We start from the raw sequence: 18,167 nt of genomic DNA, 5'->3' as shown, positions 1-18,167 counted from the left end.
CTCCCCTGCTCTGACTGAGAGATGACGAGAGTCTCTCTGTGTGTGTTCTGCAGCGTTTGTTCATTTTACTGTATTTGCGAAAACAAATACCTGAAGTGAAAGTTCCATCAGTCCTTTCTGTACCTACAGACTATCTGTCTAATATATATTTCCTTTTCTGCCATGAAAAAGATTCCAACATCAAAACATTAGTTCACATCACATTTCCCCTCAGGGCGCCCACCTGTCATGTCCCTGTGGGCGCACCACACAGTTTGACTCATGCTGGTGAAAATAATTTGTGAAAGCAATACTCAGCCCTATAATATCGTGGTGATATCAAGGTATTTGGTCAAAAATATTGATATATTTAATTTTTTTCTCCATATCACCCTGCCGTAAGTTGAAGTAAGGAGACATAAGGTAAAGGATCTCACTGCTTACTGTATGTCTTTGCTGTATTGTTAATAAAGCAATGGACCAACAGACAAAGGGACAGACAGACAGACAGATAGATAAATAAAAATAGACTGATATTAAGTTATATACATGTATTTGCTATATTGTCGATATTGTTTCATAAGCGTTTGGATGCTATGACTTATCTTAAATCATCAGGGAAGCTGCTGGACTCGGTACAAATACTCCTCAGGTGTGAACACCCCGGGTGCAGCTACACAACACATCAGTTTCACCACCAGTCCAAAGGTATTTGCTGTACGTGTGCTGTCGCTGAGCTGCACACAAACCTCAGAGTGAATCATATCTATTTATATGGCTCAATCTTTCATTTCCATAATGCTGGAGTGAACCACAGATCTCAACATGCACACTTGTTTGACTAAAAGGCCTCAGTCCTAACAGTATTTTTCCCTTTTATTCTATCTGTACGCCTGCTGCTAAGGTTTTCCTCTCATACTTGTGGTGCTTGTCAGTACATTTCCTTGGCTGTAATGCTGTGAGAATATTATCCAGGCCTCGTCCCTTCACCTTCCTTCCTCATCTCCATGGTTTGACCCTGAAACCATCTCAATAAGTAACCCATGAGTGCGCTGGGTGTGTATCCATCAAGCAGCGAGCAGCCCAGAGGCAGCCATCCTTCAGCCTTTAAGTGGTATTGGAATAGTATTGAGATCTGTGTAATTGGATTAGACCAACCTTAGTCCCCTCTCTATTCCACCAGTTCCCTCTGTGAAATTATAACTTAAGAGCTCTGACAATGGTAGTTTTGCTGTGCGGCAGCTGATGGGAATGTAACATGATCTCTGTCTGCAGCTCCTGGCCTCATCTTCCCTCCCCGAGGCGGGAAAATCCCAGCAGCGGCCTGACTGACAGCTCGAGTCTGCCTGGTTTTGACTGACAGCGTACAGGATGCTGTGCCGCCTCAGATGGTTCTGCGGTGCCCAACTGATCTCAGGCCTCCGTGGCGATCATATGGAGCATCACAAAGAGGAGCACAGGAAGGGATGAGGGCTCAGATCAGTCTGGGAGGTCTATCGCACCTGTTTGGCTTTATACACATGACAGGTTACATGGAGGGCTGTGTTCTCTCTGGCTGCTCTGGGTTAAAAGGCCTGTCAGACAGACACTCTTGTATCATCGCTCAGGTGTGAGCCTGTTCCTCTGATAACACATACACAAAGGAAGACACAGTGACAGTACAAAGAGGCACATACAGGCTGGTGCATGTGATGTGCACACGTACAGAAACACGTACAGAACTAATGCTACCTGTTCAGTATATGCAACCTATCAACTAATGATCTTAGATAATCAAGCTGGGACACATATACAGTATATCTCTGTGTGTGAATCATTACATTATTTCATACTGTGGTTAGACGGTATGATACCTGACTATGTTTGCAAGGATTAGTCAGGGTCTTGTACAGGAGACAGTTATTCATTATTAGATACTAATAATAGATGGATATTGTATCATTCATTCTCCATAGCTGCTTATCCTATTGGGGGACGCAGGGGGGCTGGAGCCTATCCCAGCTGACATTAGGCGAGAGGCAGGGTACACCCTGGACAGGTCACCAGACTATCACAGGGCTGACACATAGAGACAGACAACCATTCACACTCACATTCACACCAGTCTAGTCACCAGTTAACCTGCATGTCTTTGGACTGTGGGAGGAAGCTAGAGTACCCAGAGAAAACCCACACTGACACATGCAAACTTCCCCAACCCCAGAGTTTGAGCCTCCCAACCTGGGTTCAAAACCAGTTGCCCTGTTGCTGTGAGGCGACGATGCTAACCACGATGCTAACCACTGCACCTCCGTGCCACCCCGGTATTAAGTTTAAAATGCTTTATTTTACAGGTGAGCAATTTCCTAAGTAGTTTACTTGAAAAAAATTGCATTTCATAATTAGTAAATATCAATTAAACTTTAATCTCCATATAGATCGTTTCACTGGAATTGCATTGCTGTGGAATCATCTTCCTGTTACGGTCCGGGAGGCAAACACTGTCTCCACATGTAAGACTAGACTTAAGACTCTCCTCTTTGATAAAGTTTATAGTTAGGGCTGGCTCAGGCTTGCCCTGTACCAGCCCCTAGTTAGGCTGACTTAGGCCTAGCCTGCCGGAGGACCCCCCTATAATACACCGGGCACCTTCTCTCCTTCTCTCTCTCTCTCTCTCGTGTCCTATTACTGCATCTTGCTAACTCGGCCATTCTGGATGTCACTAACTCGGCTTCTTCTCCGGAGCCTTTGTGCTCCACTGTCTCTCAGATTAACTCATATCGCAGCGGTGCCTGGATAGCGTGACGTGTGTGGTTGTGCTGCTGCCATGGTCCTGCCAGATGCCTCCTGCTGCTGCTGCCATCATTAGTCATTAGTCATACTTCTACTGTTACTATACACATATGATTATTGTCACACATGTATACTGCCAGGTATTAATACATACTTTCAACATATTGTACCACAGTAGCCAGAACTATAACTATAATATTATTACTTTCAATCATGTTGTTGTAAGCTACCTGCATCTCTCTCTCTCTCTCTCTCTCTCTCTCTCTCTCTCTCTCTCTCTCTCTCTCTCATTGTGTCATACGGATTACTGTTAATTTATTATGCTGATCTGTTCTGTACGACATCTATTGCACGTCTGTCCGTCCTGGAAGAGGGATCCCTCCTCAGTTGCTCTTCCTGAGGTTTCTACCGTTTTTTCCCCCCGTTAAAGGGTTTTTTTGGGGGAGTTTTTCCTTATCCGCTGCGAGGGTCATAAGGACAGAGGGATGACGTATGCTGTAAAGCCCTGTGAGGCAAATTGTGATTTGTGATATTGGGCTTTATAAATAAAATTGAATTGAATTGAATTGAATTGCTAGGCAACAGCTCCATGTTTACTTCCTGTCAGCTGATGTCAATCACATATTCTACGTCTGAAATCCCATACTATGCACTACATACTGTACCCAATATGTCTACTATTATTCAACATACTTCAACTGTGTAAATTAATAGTAGTGTGTACCTTTTCCAACGCACTGAGCTGTAATAACAACGTCACTTCCTGGTTGGAAACACTTACCTATCGTAACCTGTTCCAACATCAACGCTACTGATAATTTTTTATTTTTCAAAGATAATTTTTTTGGGCTTTTTTGCCTTTAATGGACAGGACAGAGTGAAGATTGTGAAGTGGGGGGAGGGAGAGAGAGAGAGAGAGAGAGAGAGAGAGAGAGAGAGAGAGAGAGAGTGGGGGGATGACATAGGGCAAAGGGTTGCAAGCCAGAGTCGAACTCGCGACCACTGCAGTGAGGCATCACCTCTATACATGGGGCGCCGGCACTATCCACTAAGCTACCAATGCCCCAGAGCTACTGATAATTTAAAAATAATTTTGAAACTATGTTATTCCTAGCAAAGTGAAGTCTTGCATTTCATGATGGCATAGTATCCAGTATTTGCATATTGTACCATTTCACCGGAAATAATATGCAATTCACGTACTATTGTTCTCATACTAAGGTTTCGGACATACTAAAAACTCTACATACTGTTTTAGCCTAAAAAAAGAGCATGTTGGTGTGGAATTTGTGACACAGCAATACACTGCAAAAGATTCCAACAGGAATGGGGCCCATATAGAATTTTAAAACATGTTGAATTGTATCCTTGCTTATAGATAAATTTCACCTTGCCAAGTTCACATGTTCAGCTGACCTGTTACAGACTGACTAAAAGACTACGTAGATTATGCTAGCTATAAATTGGAGTATTTTTTATAGAATGTAATTTCCCTGTTTTAAGTAATTCACAGCATAGGCTAACTTCAGGAAACTTCTTGGATACCATCAGGATATTATCTGAAAATGATGGCTCAGTAAAAAAAAAAAAAAAAAAAAAAAGTCCTCTCAAAGAAAAGTTTCTCAAGGATATGACTTGACAATCATTTAATTTCCTGCTCAAACGTGTCTCAAACAAAAGCTGTGTATAATGGAACCTGCACAGCATAGCAAACATCAACACAGAAAACTTGGGAACATACAGTAACTCACTAAATTCAAAAACTGCCTGGCTGCGAAGTCAGCTCATCTATCCTCAAATAACAAAATGGGTCCAGGTGTCAGCTGCGACTCACAGGGCCACTGAAATAAGCTAAAATTTTAAACATCAGAGGAAGCTCCCCTGAATCATATTTCAACCTGCCTCGGCAAACAAAGAGATTTATATAAAGCGTCCAGCAGCAACATGGAAGCCTGTCAGCCTACCAGGGTTTGTGTTACATTTTAATTTTGGCACCAACCTGAGAATCAGATCATTGTTTGAGAAGACGGCTGGAGCCAGAGGCAAGAAAGAGAGAGCAGACAGGGACATGGAGTGGAGGAGATTAAGACAAGGGAAGGAAACGAATAAACATGGAGGCTTTTGACAAAAAAGTAAGTCAGCTTATGCGGATTCTATTTTTTGTTTGGGGAAAACATTTAGTACACCGCACTCTGAATTATACTTTAAAGACATTTAGATACCTATTTTGATAATGGTTAGATGAAAGTGAGTATCCATCTCTGTTAGCTCTGCCAAATGTGGATATTGTAGCTGAAATGTAGGACACAAAAAGACTGTGTGTTAATTAAGCTGACTTTTGCACGGCATAAACTGTATCTTGTTCACTGCAGTAATAACCCCTGCCATAGTGTGAGCCCAGGCAGGTAAACAAATAAACCTTCTGGATTTTTTCCCCCACTTCTCTCCAAAGAAGCAGAGCATTTAAATGATTAAAATGCGCTGCTAATTTAGGAATTAAGGCTAAAGCAACTAAATCCAGGGCGCTAAGAAATGCTTCCCTCCCCACTTTATATCAGTAACTGAGTATTTAGAGTCAATGTGTATTTTCTCATTAGTAATATAAACATGAATTACAACAAAATCACCCCAAGCAGTATTTAAATAGGTTGCAGAAGAATAATTTCTTCTTGCATGCGTACACACAACCGCACGCACACACACACATTTTGGGTTTTTTTTTTTTTTAAATAATGTGTGGCAGGGAATATTTGGGACTAAATAACCATTACAGGGGGTAGAAACAGGCTGGAATATAAAACGCTGTCAATACTATGCTGAGCGGAGTTTGAGACCTTCTTATCTACAGACTGCATTAAGACATGGCTTTCACTTTTCTCCCCGTATGAATAATAAGTCCACATGAATTTATTCGCCTACGGTCCTGAATTTTTAGTTTTAGTGGGGGAAACAATTAATCCTAACCTGCCTAAATGAAACATATTAACTTGTTGCTTATTTTTTCTTAAGGTTTGTATTCTATAATGACATAATGACACCAGATTCTGTTGCATTGCTCGCTCCCTTTTGCAATTTTATCATCCAACTCTCTTTTCCTCTCCTCTCTGCTTTCTTCTTTTGATTTTTTCCCCCCGAACTCTTTCTCTCCCTCCAACTACCCATCCGCTCCCTCTCTCCTACCCTCCCGCTTGCTGCTCATTTTTAAATCTATGAATTTCTGAACATCATTTTCTTGATTTTTCCACGCCCCAGGGAGACATTCTCATTCCAGCCCTTCCCTTTTTTCACCTCATTTCCTCCCTCCTGAGTGAATCTCCCAGACAGGATGTGAGGTGACAGTGTGGCCCGTGGAGGTTAGGGTGGTGTGTGTGTGTTGAGGGAGGTGGAGAGGGTGAGGGCAGGGGTATGTACTGCCTCTCCCTCTTCCAAAAAACAGGGGTGGAGGGTCAGAGTCTGTCTAAATCCAATCCTACACATAACCACAGGAGACGTACAGTAATGCCTTCTTTCCTTTTAGGATCCAAGCTGTAGAATTAACCGTGCCTTTGAGAGGCTTCTACTACTTTGCACGAATGTGCCCCATCCCGCAAGACCTCATGCTCTTAAAAGATATACACTTCTGCCCCTTTATAAGGCTTCAACTGTGTTAAAAACGGTCGATGTTTTCACCTTGAGTGACCATATCAGGGAGAGAAAGTGGACAGTTCTTCGGCCACAAATTAGGTGCCATGTGGATGAAATTTGAATCATACCTTGCACGTACTGAGCATACACTGATAAAACCAGTAGAGTGGGCTGGTGTAAAAAAATTTAAACCAGTTTAATATTAAGCCAAACACTGGACCACACCTGTCTATCAAATTATACCACTAGGTGTCGCTCTTCACTCAGCAGCCGCTCCTGAACATCCAACTATCTCGTTGCATTGCATGACATCAGGGCTCTTCGCAAACACTAAATCCATTAAATTTGCACTTCTGTAACAACATGTAAACAAACCACGTCAATATCAGCTGTGCGCTTGAGATGACGTTACCATCGAAAAGATGGGTGAGTACTTGCTATATTCCAACATTTCATCTTTTCAAACAGAAAACACACGATTTATATTATCACATTTACTAGAAATGACATACAAATTAGCCAGTAGCAAGTAGCCTAGCTTGTTATTAGAGATGGTTGATTACCTTAGCAGAGACTTTCAGCTGCCTAGTAACATCTTTCCAGCTAGCTGCTACATTTTTTCCTTAGTCATTAGTTCAAGGTCCACACAGTTTAATATATTAAGTGTCATAACTGCGTTTGGCCATGTCGTTGAGCTAGTTTACGTCTCTGTTAAGTAGCTGTCCATTATTCACTCACTCTACAGCAGGAAATGGAACTTCAAAATAAAAGCTTTGTGCTGGAAATTCCATGTACTTCAAAATGAAGTGTGTTTTTTACAATATTTTGTGGCACACTTGCAAGTCACTTGCGGTCCATTCAGAATGGACCCGCAACCCACTTTCAGACTATGACCCACCAGTTGGGAACCACTGGTGTAGATAATTCCTCATTTCAACCTCATGATTTCGCCGTTTCTCGTCCATTGCTGCACTTTCAAAGCAAGTCACAGAAATAAATAGAATCAGGGCGTCAGTCTAAAGTTCAGCTCAAAACAGCAGCTTGACATTGCTCATGACCAGTTAAGACATCTCTTTCATCAGCTTCAAATCAAAAAATGTGCCATATTGGAGCAGTTTTAGCTCCCCTGAGAGACTAACTCCGCCACATCTTGTTTCATCACCCCAGAAAACACTTAAACTTTCTAGTAAACAAACACAATTTGCGCCATTTGCCCTCGCTTCCACCTCTACTGAAATTTGATCTTCTTCATGTTGGCAGTGCTCAGCTTACAGCCTGTCAGACACTACTGGCTCCCTTTGTCCATTTATAAACATAATATTATGTTAATCACCTTGTCATATTGCTTATTATTAATATAATAAAGGTTGGCACTGTTCCGTTGGCACAGGTTGCTGATGTAGACTTTGTAATTTGCCAGAAGGATTCATAATAGCAAATGCCATTTCAGCCGGTTTGCATGAAGTCAAATTGGTTTAAGCTCGTACACCGGACCGGACCAGCAAAACCTGATCAACAGAACTCTACAAAGCAGTGATCAGTTGTGTACGCCAAAGATTATGTACTGTTTGTGAAAGGGAAAATATGCATACCTAAATGCAGGTTAACGTTTGAATGATAGGTCTTAAAAGCACATGACAGCCTCAATAATTTCAGTGGATGTGTGTGCGTGTAGCTCATGCAGGCTATGATAAGGATGATCACAGTGATTAAAAGGAATCAGTGTGTGTGGATGTGTGTGCAGCTGCGTGTGTATATGTGGGTGGAGATGATGAGAATCACCAAACTGATTAAAAGGAGTGCCTTGCTGCCATTGTGGGGAAAAAACGAACAAATTCAGCTTTAAATAGCAATAAATACAAATTCTAATCAGGTAATTTGAGAATTATATGCTGTCAACATTTCCTGTTATTTTAAGTGTGAAGATAATTTGAACAAAACTGTGGCACAGACTATTAAACAGGGGACAACATTTTGATTTTAGAATCCGAATGTTCAGGATGAGCACAAATGCTCCGTTTCTTTATCTCGTCATTAAAAATTAAAAATTGATTGTGTATACTTTTCTCATTTCCCTCCTTGTCACTCAGCCTTCGTGCCTCTGTATCCCCCCTCTCTTCTCCTCTGAGGGGTTAAAGGTTCCCCACTGTGAGAGCGAAACAAATTTTTAACTAATCACAGGGCTGTCTGAGCAGAACGGTAGTAATAATTATACCCCAAAATGCAGGACATTGAAGTGATAACCTATGAAATAACCCTTCTTCTTATGCCACACACAACTATCCTTCAGAATATATGCCTCCAATATTGAACAAAGAAAAAAAAAAAGCTCAAATCTCGTGCTGCGCAAATGTTAATCTCCATTTTTGTCAGTGACAAAATACAATCGGCCTGAAATTGGTTTCAAATATAAAGGATCTTCTTCCATCCCCAAAATGTGCATGCACACGGAAAATAATTTCACTATGTTCCAGTGTAAACTAAGATAGAATGCAGAGGAAGACTGGAGGACTCAAAAATAAAAACTATGAGATGATAGCCGATTCAGTGCGTGCAGATAATCAGACAAGCTCAATTATAGATGATGATACTGTTGACAAAAAAATGTTTCTGCAGTTTTTTTGGTGCTATTTTGATGATTTATGGTCTTACCCAAAACAGACAAATGTCTACTGAATGCAGAACTGTCCTAGCAAACATGTTTTGAGATTGCACTGATAAAACCAGAGCTCAGAGAATTTAGAGTAACTACAAGTAACTTTCATTTTGTGTTGATTTTCATAGTAGTAGTGTTTCCATGAGCACCACAGCCTCTTGCTGTAAAGATATTGATCTGGCTGGCACATACACTTGTTTTGTAAGCAAGTCAAAGAGAGATGAAATTTATTTTTAAAACTATTTTTCTTTTTTAAGCAGCTGTCTGAAGGATCCATAGTGATGAGGTAATGCATTTATTCAAGGCTGTGAGTAGTGAATGGGTGTATGATTTTGGACACAGCCTTTGTTTTAGCCACCAATGTGAATTTATATAATGATGTAAAACTAAGAGGCAACCTCCATGGCTGAAAAATGAAGCCAATGTGGACGAGCTAAAAGCTGCAGTTTCTTGATTGGCCACTTGAGGCTGGCTCCAGAGGCAAGTCAGTCCTTATACATGTAGACACCAGTGTTAAAAAGCCCAACTTCACAGCAGACATAAGCATTTTGACAACCTGGTACAAAAATGGTTTTGGTCTCTATAGCTAATTTCAACAACTGTGCAGGGGGTTCATTTTTATGTAATTTATGTGTGAGGGCAGGGCCGCTTAAATGACATGCTGTCTGTGAGGCGTCGCTACAATCTATGAGTCAAATCCACCCTTTGCTTATCCACAGCCCTACCCACTCGTCTAAATTTGGTCCCAAAATATACATAATAAAATAAAACATTTTAAAAAAAATTCTCCTCCTGCTTTCTTACAACTGTCTGTCATATTAGTCACTGCCAAACTTTGCCTTGGAAAATGTGAACAAAGGCCCGTCTAGTCTGCATGCTGTGAATCATTTCATCTGATTTTGCATGGAGTCGCACCCAGGGACAGGCATTAATAACTATAGAATCAGCCATCTGATGGACTTGTTTGCTTATGCAGGTCATACAGAGGCATCAGTATTAAATTGAGACTGTTTCATAACCAGTTAAACACGTCTTGTAGCTGCTTTAATGACATATTGCTTTGTGTGCTTATATCTTATAGTGCATGTTTGTACACAGGTGCATCATCCTCTTACCTCCAGGGCTTTCCTCTTACTGTTGAGCAGCTTGGAGATGTCCCGTGCCACCCTCTCCACCAAGTCCTTGGGGTTGTTTCTCTTGATTTCAAACTGGCTCTTCTTCTCATTATAAATCTGCAGATGGAGAACACAGGGAATTAAAGGTCAGATAACCGGAGCCATCAGTTTAATTAAGAAGACCACAGAGGAGCTGTTTGATTATTCTCAAGGTAGCACACAAGATGGTAAACATTTACTGTAGAGCAGGCAGTATGCAGCCTGGCGTTATACCCATAAGCCTCAGCACTGTAGCAGAATTAAACACAGAACAGAGCCCTAATGGCAAAGCACTTAGCTAGCCAGCTGCAGTCTGGCAGTCAGGATCAAATTAAATAAACGCAAACTCCAGCAGATCCTCACTGCTGGGTGAACACCTTGTATCTCCACAATCTTAACTCCTTTGGAACGTACACAAGCAGCCTTATTTACAGCTTGGTGACAACACATTTGTGATTTAATCCAACAGATTACTGAGGGCTATCCTACACCAAACAGGCCGGAGAATATTTGCAGCCTGTGAAGGACCATAATCCCTTTAGTTAAAGTGCAAGGGGGAATTACGACATTTTCACTCAGAAACAGCAATATATCAAGCGCTCTTACTGGGGCGTTACCAGGATGAAATCAGGTGAGACCTATTAAACAGACACAGACTTTGCAAAAAACAAGTACGAGAAATGGTTCTCAGATGCCACAAGGGACTGGGATGTTAGAAATGGAAAGTAGGGGCATCCAGAGGCAGAACGACAGATGCTTGGACCGCTGACAGAGGAAGGTACTTGGGAGATTAGTCTGCTCCCCCTGGAAGAATTGTGAAGGCTGACTCAGCGGCCCGAGCTCTATAGGATCTGTAGTCTACAACAGAGCACCACCCGAGGGATTACCACTTATCCTGCTGCCCTAAGACACCGCAAGACCCACTTTCACACCATAAAACCATTTTGTATAGTTCTTCTGAGGAAAACCCAGGAAAAGCCTGTTATTGTTGAATATTTTTAAAGCAATTAGGGTCTTTTTTAAATCTTAAATATAGCTTAAATGCTGCATGTACTCAGGTTGTGTGTGTCTGGTTAATTGCCCTTAGTTTGAGGTACTATAAACTCACTTCCTCAATCATTCACTCAAGTAATTACACACTTTAGGCCCTTTGTGCATGATGATATGATGCAATGCACTTCACATAGAATAATTACAATTGAATAAAAAGGTGCATGCATGTTAACCTTCAGTTTAAGTCTGAGGAGCAAAAGGGAACGTGAAACGCCAGCAGCTAAAGGAAGCAACTGAAGACCTTATACAGTACTTGTTAAGGGTGTAGCTAGGGTTTGGGTGGATCTTGGACCTCCTAATTAACACCAACTGAAGATGTTATCATTGAATTTTTCTACTTATCTATACAGCAAAATGTATTTTCATGTTTAAACAGTGAGAGGGGAGGAGCTTTGCAAAAAAAAGTGAGTGAGCTGGCACTGGTGCTGCAGGTACAGGCGCTGGTGGTAAATCTGCAAACTATACAGTTAATATAGTTGATATAGCTCATTCTGAACTTCGGGGTTCACGTTGGTGTTTTCTCAGCAAGACCTGAGACTGTTGCTTCCATCAACAGCAGTCTGTTAATGTGCATGTTGGTTTTTCTGTGTATATCTGACAATCAAACATAATGACCTTTATTATGCCTCTCAGGTGGCCAAATGATTTTTGCTACATTCCTTATGTAAGGCTCAAAACTTGTATCAAAATCTATTTATTTACCCTTAATTAAATCACCAAAGCTCTTTTCAGGCCTCAGTAATATTGTATGCAAAACATACAGCAGATTATAGTCACAGACTTAGTTAATGAAGCAGTCCTGTCAAACATTATCTGGCAAAACACAGATGTAAAGCTGTGTATCATCTGCACGGCAATAAATACTAATATTATGCTTACTGATGAGGCTAACTGAGCCTTACAGCACGCCACACAGAAAATAACTTTGTAATGAGAAATCACACAGAGAGAACTGATACAATCACAATGCATGAGCAAGAATGTAACACATCTACAGGGAAAAGGTGAAATGGTCAACCACGCAATGTATAAACAGTTCTTTATTCTTAAATGTAAAATTTAACAACCAAAATCAAATTACATATTTTACCTTTCACCTGTAGTGCTTTTAATCATTCTAGATTGTTTTGGTGTGAGTTGCTGAGTGTTGGAGATATTGGCCGTAGAGATGTCTGTCTTCTCTCTAATATAATGGATCTACAGTAGATGACCAGTAAATCGAAAGCTGGCCCAACCCTTACCTATGGTCATGAGCTATGGGTTATGACCGAAAGACTGAGATTGTCTTTTTAGACGGGCATTTTTCCAGCGTCTTTTTAGATGCGCATTTTTGTAGATGCTTATTTTTAGACACTTCTTTTTAGACGCGCGTAGACACTGAAAAGTTAAAATATTTTCAACTTTTTGAGCATCAGACGGCAGTAGCACCATTCGTCATTGTCGTCATTGGCCCAGGCAGCCAATCAAATCCTCCTTCCTGTTTTGTTGTGGCAGTTATGGCAGTTTGGTCAGTTCCAGCAGTTTTACGGCAGTTACGAGCGACAGACAACACAACACAATGCAATACGAAGACGAGAAATTTATCCTGACAGTATTTGATTTTTAAGAATTATACAACACACGCACACCTCAGTACTCAAACAAACACAGGAGGAGACACGCATGGAGCTGTGCGAGCAGCGCAATGAATTTGTCTGGTGAGTACAATGTAATTTTTTTTTTTGTGCTGCATTTTTATGTATGAAAAGTGCTATATAAACAAAGTTGGATTTGATTTGATAGTTGTGATAGTTTCATGTAAGCTAGTACTGTCTCTACTGTCTTTGAGGGAAACACTATATTGAAGGGGAGACATAGGGAGATGACAGGAGGTGTGTGTGTGTGTGTGTGTGTGTGTGTGTTGCACACGCACCCCCGCTCCACAGGTGCTCCTTGCTGGGTTTTTTTGTGTAGCGCGCATTGAATAAACGCTTCCAGCGTTTCAAGCGTCTTTGAAGCATCTGCGTCTCTAGCATTTCATTTCTGTGTGATCTCCCCCATAGGGTGAGGAGCTGATACATCTGGAGGGAGCTCGGAGTAGAGCCGCTGCTCCTTCGCATCGAAAGGGGTCAGTTGAGGTGGTAAGGGCATTAAATCAGGATGCCTCCTGGGAACCTCCCACTGGAGGTGTTCCAGGCAGACCCAGAACACACGGGATTACATATCTCATCTGGCGTGGGAACACCTTGGTGTCCTCCAGGAGGAGCTGGAAAGCACTGCTGGGGAAAGGGATGTCTGGGGTGCTTTGCTCGGCCTGCTGCCCCCGCGACCCAGCTTTGGATAAGCAGTTGAAAACGGATGGATGGATGGATGGATGGATGGATGGATGGATGGATGGATGGATACAGTAGATGGCACTCAGCTTGTGGTGCTCAAAGAACCAAAAAATACATTTGAAAAACTCAACAGCAATGTCTCTTCCCAGAAATGACCCGGTTACTCAGGATAATCCACAGACCTTGTTGGGAGCAGTTTCATGTTGGAACTATTTTCTTAATAGCAAAGTACACCTGTACAACTGTATCACTGCGCAGAAGGAATTGTGCATTGCCAGCTTTATTGCCAGCTCACCTAGCACCACTGAGGACACCATTAATGTTTTCAACTCACATTGTCACATGCACAAGTCTCTCATCCATGGGTACATGCACACTCCCTTGTGTGCAGTAATAAGGTTGAGGTGTTGTTGGATAGAAAGAAAATAGTTCCTACACGAAGCTATGCACTACAAGGTTTGTGGATTATCTTAAGAACCGGGTCATGATGTCTGTTGAGTTTATCAAATTATATCTCCAACTCACACCAAAAGAATCTAGACTGACAAACAGGTAAAATGAAAATTTGGGGGTGACCTGTTCCTTTAATCTTTTCATTAGCGTGCATGACATGCCAACTAGATTGCAAACTTCTGAAATATGCTGTTTTTGCTTAAGAGGCAGATGATAACTTTGTTTGTGCCACATTGTCTAATGTTGCTAGTTAGTTTTCATTTGCTCAACTAGATAACCATTTCTCCTGAAGCGCATCTGTGACTTTTATTCCAGTTAAAAAGATCACTACTGGCATATGAGGACAGAGTTTGAAGTGAGATTAAACAAAGCTCAGCTATTAATTGTTGTTTTTATTGGTCTTGCATGAGCGTAATTACCAGAAAAGACAAATTCTATCTGTGACACAATGATTTCTTATGTGCCATTAAACAACCAGTTAAGCTGGGGACACCCTATACTTATCTTTGATTTTCAGTCACTGAATGAGACACAGGCTACACATTTTGACAACAAAGTGCAAGTAATTATTATGCACTGGAAAAAAGAAAATGGTAGAGGTAAAAATAAACAAAAAAATATCTGAAAAAAGGCTGAGTGTGGCCTGTGCATCTTGCAAAACAAACTGGAGGTGAGTATTTGCTGCCCTGCAGCCTGCAGGACCTGTGTTATTTTTGAACAGACCCAACTGATCAGTCACAGGTTGTATCAGGGTTCCCACACATTTTCATGGTCTAAATTTCAACACTTCTCACAACGTAATATGGAGAAAGGTTCATAGCATGTAGCTCCATTTAAAAGCAATTTATTAGCACATCCACAAGTGAAGTTTCAAGCTCCAAATGTCACATTTAAACATAATTACAGCCAGCTGGCATACATGGAGGGAGAGACGGAACGTGGGGAGAAAATAAAGACGTGCGTATGATAGTTTAAAAACATACACTAAGTCTCATATTTAAAAGCTACTTTATGTCAACATCTAGCCTTGAAAAAATAAATTAACTGATATGTTACATTACATGGAAGGCTATCCAGTGAAGATAACTGTAACAGTAAGTAGGGGTGTAACGATCCATCGATATATCTAGTAAATGATCAACGATCCAAAATCATTGATGCAAAGTGTAAAAAAACATCGATCCATATCATCATTTTAGGATACATTTCAGTTTTGAAAGTCTGTGCCACCATCAAACAGCAGTAGGCAGATGGCGAGCAGCTAAGAGAAAGACGATGAGGATAACGTTATTTACTCAGCGATAAACCAACAGTGTGGAAATATTTTGGATTTCGGAGAAAATACAGGTCAACAGACAGAGTACATGCTGTACCTAAACAATGCTGTTATGAGGTAAAACACCATGTTACATTACTTGCCTGGACGGCCATCTCACTCTGCTAACTAACTACAGCAGTCAGTTTAAAGTGAATTTTAGTGCACCTAAGCGGTTACAATTATTTACACTATTTATGTGTTGTTTTTGACTTTTATGGCCAAAAGCATCAAAGAAAGTTGTGGCAGCTTCTTCTGAAACCAACTGGGTTAAATAGGCAGATAATATAGTTTCATAATGATCGCAAGCTCCTCAATCGCATCAAACTGAAATATAATATCGTAGCGTGATGAATCTGGTGATTTACACCCCTAACAACAAGGTTTCATTAGACACAAACAAATTCCTTGCCTTTCAAAAACTTTAACGGATTTTTACTAATTCAGTGATTTTTCCAGGCCTGGAAAACAAGAAATTCCATGATTTTTCCAGGTTTCTCATGACTGTGTAAACCCTGTTGTATTTATCATGTGATGAATCAATTAAACAAGGCTACTGTGGTCTGTGGTTTGTCAGTGACTATCCAAGACGTTCTGGAGTCGATCCCCACACTCTTCAGCGACTACATCAAGTAGATCAAACACGACTAAAATGGCTAAATGTTTATAAACCAAACGTAGCTGCCAAAGTGAGGATCTCTTGCTATCTGGTATGAAATATTATGTCTGTGGGATTGATGTGTTGATGTGCAGCAATTAGGAAAAGAAAACACTGGCGTCCATACGATCTGTCTCTGTCGAGCTGAAGGCTGGGCAGGCAGCCAGAGGCAGTTTCCCTCCACTGGCCCACTGAGCAGGCAAACCTGGCCCCAGAAGCTCTCAGACCATGCCAACTGAGCACTCTGACGAGATTGCCTGGTGTCTTATTTTGGCCGCCCTCTGAGGGATAAGGGATCCTGCTTAGTTTCAAACAACACTTTAAACTACTTCTCAAAGTGAATTGTGAAGGTGAAATCTGCCTACTCCATCGTGATGCGGCAAAAAAAAAACAAAAAAACATTTTAAATATGTTTTGATGAGCAAAACAGGTGGTTCAATTCTTTTAGTTTTGTTTATTTCGGTTACTCATCCTGAAAAAGTCATTAGTCTGCAATTCAACAGTCCAAACACGCACAGACGCGCACACAAGCACGAACACACACACAAAGGAATCAGTTATTACCCCTCTGTTCTGAATGAGGCAGCCCTCAGACCTGAGACCAATAATCACAAGAGTATTTACACACATGAACATACCCACACATTTGCGCACGCACGCACACACACACACACACACACACACACACACACACACACACACCATTTCAGAGGGCTTTTTCTCAAGGTGGAAGAAACCATTAATGGAATCTTATTAAACCATAAAACAAGAGCGAAGTTTTCTCCGCTCCATTGACAGACTACAAACCCCTGACTTTTTTAAGCAATGCATTTTTTAAAGTCGATTTAAAAAACCATGTCAAATTTGTTTTTAAATCAATATTCATTCCCTTAATGTGTGGTAGTGCTCTCTGGATCTGCCTCTCTCCGGAAGATTCATGGCTGTCTCCGGGACATTACAGGCAGAGCATTCACTACTCTGAGCTTAGAAACAAAACACAAAGACAGAGATCAATAAGACTCATATTGCTTCATGCAGGGATTCCAAAATATTTTTCATTTGTTATAACACAAAGTAAGGTCTGTGTTTTATTTCTGTGAATCCTTTAAGAAAAAAAAATGGAGCTCAGGGAATTTTCTAAAGAGAAAAAAACTTTCTAATGAAACTTCCATTACTTGTCCTGCATTCTCCCTCTATATTTAGGGATTTAGAATGATTCTAATGTACTGTATAATTGTGCAGTCTCTGCCACTACAATCATCAAACAGCCTCATTGGAAAATGCACTGCTTAATTACCTCCTCAAAGCACAGAGCCAGCAAACCATTGACAAATTAAGTCAACCACTGTCACTGTGGTCCAAAATGTATGGAAATAAGCTGCTGCAACACACACACTCGCTTGGTAAATGCACACTAGAACTCAAATAAAAGCAGAGCCACTATTGAACTGATTAATACAATATTAACAGTGGGTCCAGAAATACAAATACTACACAGTAGAAGGGGCGGCAGTAGCTCAGACCATAGGGACTTGAAACCAGAGGGTCGTGGTTCAAGTCCCCGTCCAGGCAAATATGGAGTATGGACTGGTAGCGAGAGGGATGCCAGTTCAGCTCCTCTGCACTGCTGAGGTGCTCTTGAGCAAGGCACTGAACTCCAAACTGCTCAGGGCACTGATCTATGGACAGCCCCCTCGCTCTGACATCTCTTCATTTAATGCATGTATAGGTCCTGTTTGTGCATGTGTGTGTATTTCGGGCATTTCTTTGTGTATATGACAACAGAGTGAAACAAAACTGAATTTCCCCTAGGGGATTAATAAAGTATATCTATATTCTTCTTCATTAAAGCTTATTCCCCATTGACATGTATGGATTCCAGGCATGGGATGACATGAAAATTTCATGTCATCCCATGATTTCATGGCTGTTTTTGTGATTGTTGCGCTTTGAAATGTGTGATTTCACTGCAGCTTTTCTAAAAAAGTAGTGATGCATATTTTAGGAGGTTTTTTTCTATCATGATAAAGAATTAAAAAAAAGGTTTTATTTTTTAAAAACAATGACAATTGGCCTCCTTAGAAGGCGTATTATGATATGATGCATTTTCAGAGCCAATATTGGCTTAAAATAATACAAATATACATATATATTCTTTTAATCTTTGCTGGTCCAAATGTTTCCTTTT

At 40.9% G+C, this 18,167-nt stretch overlaps 1 protein-coding gene across 4 annotated transcripts in view; it reads right to left on the bottom strand.

Moving 5' to 3' along the window:
- The window catches only part of cacna2d2a (calcium channel, voltage-dependent, alpha 2/delta subunit 2a), a 206,311-nt gene that overhangs the window by 132,819 nt on the left and 55,325 nt on the right, over window positions 1-18,167 (bottom strand). For all 4 annotated transcript variants that reach the window (XM_049591377.1, XM_049591355.1, XM_049591360.1 and 1 more), the window contains one exon: window positions 10,147-10,263. In XM_049591377.1, the coding sequence (XP_049447334.1) occupies window positions 10,147-10,263 (117 nt within the window). The remainder of the gene's footprint in view (window positions 1-10,146; window positions 10,264-18,167) is intronic.

This window comes from Epinephelus fuscoguttatus, linkage group LG1 (assembly GCF_011397635.1).
Source record: "Epinephelus fuscoguttatus linkage group LG1, E.fuscoguttatus.final_Chr_v1".
In the NCBI taxonomy this organism is placed as follows: domain Eukaryota; kingdom Metazoa; phylum Chordata; class Actinopteri; order Perciformes; family Serranidae; genus Epinephelus; species Epinephelus fuscoguttatus.
This window is presented reverse-complemented; position numbering and strand designations above follow the sequence as displayed.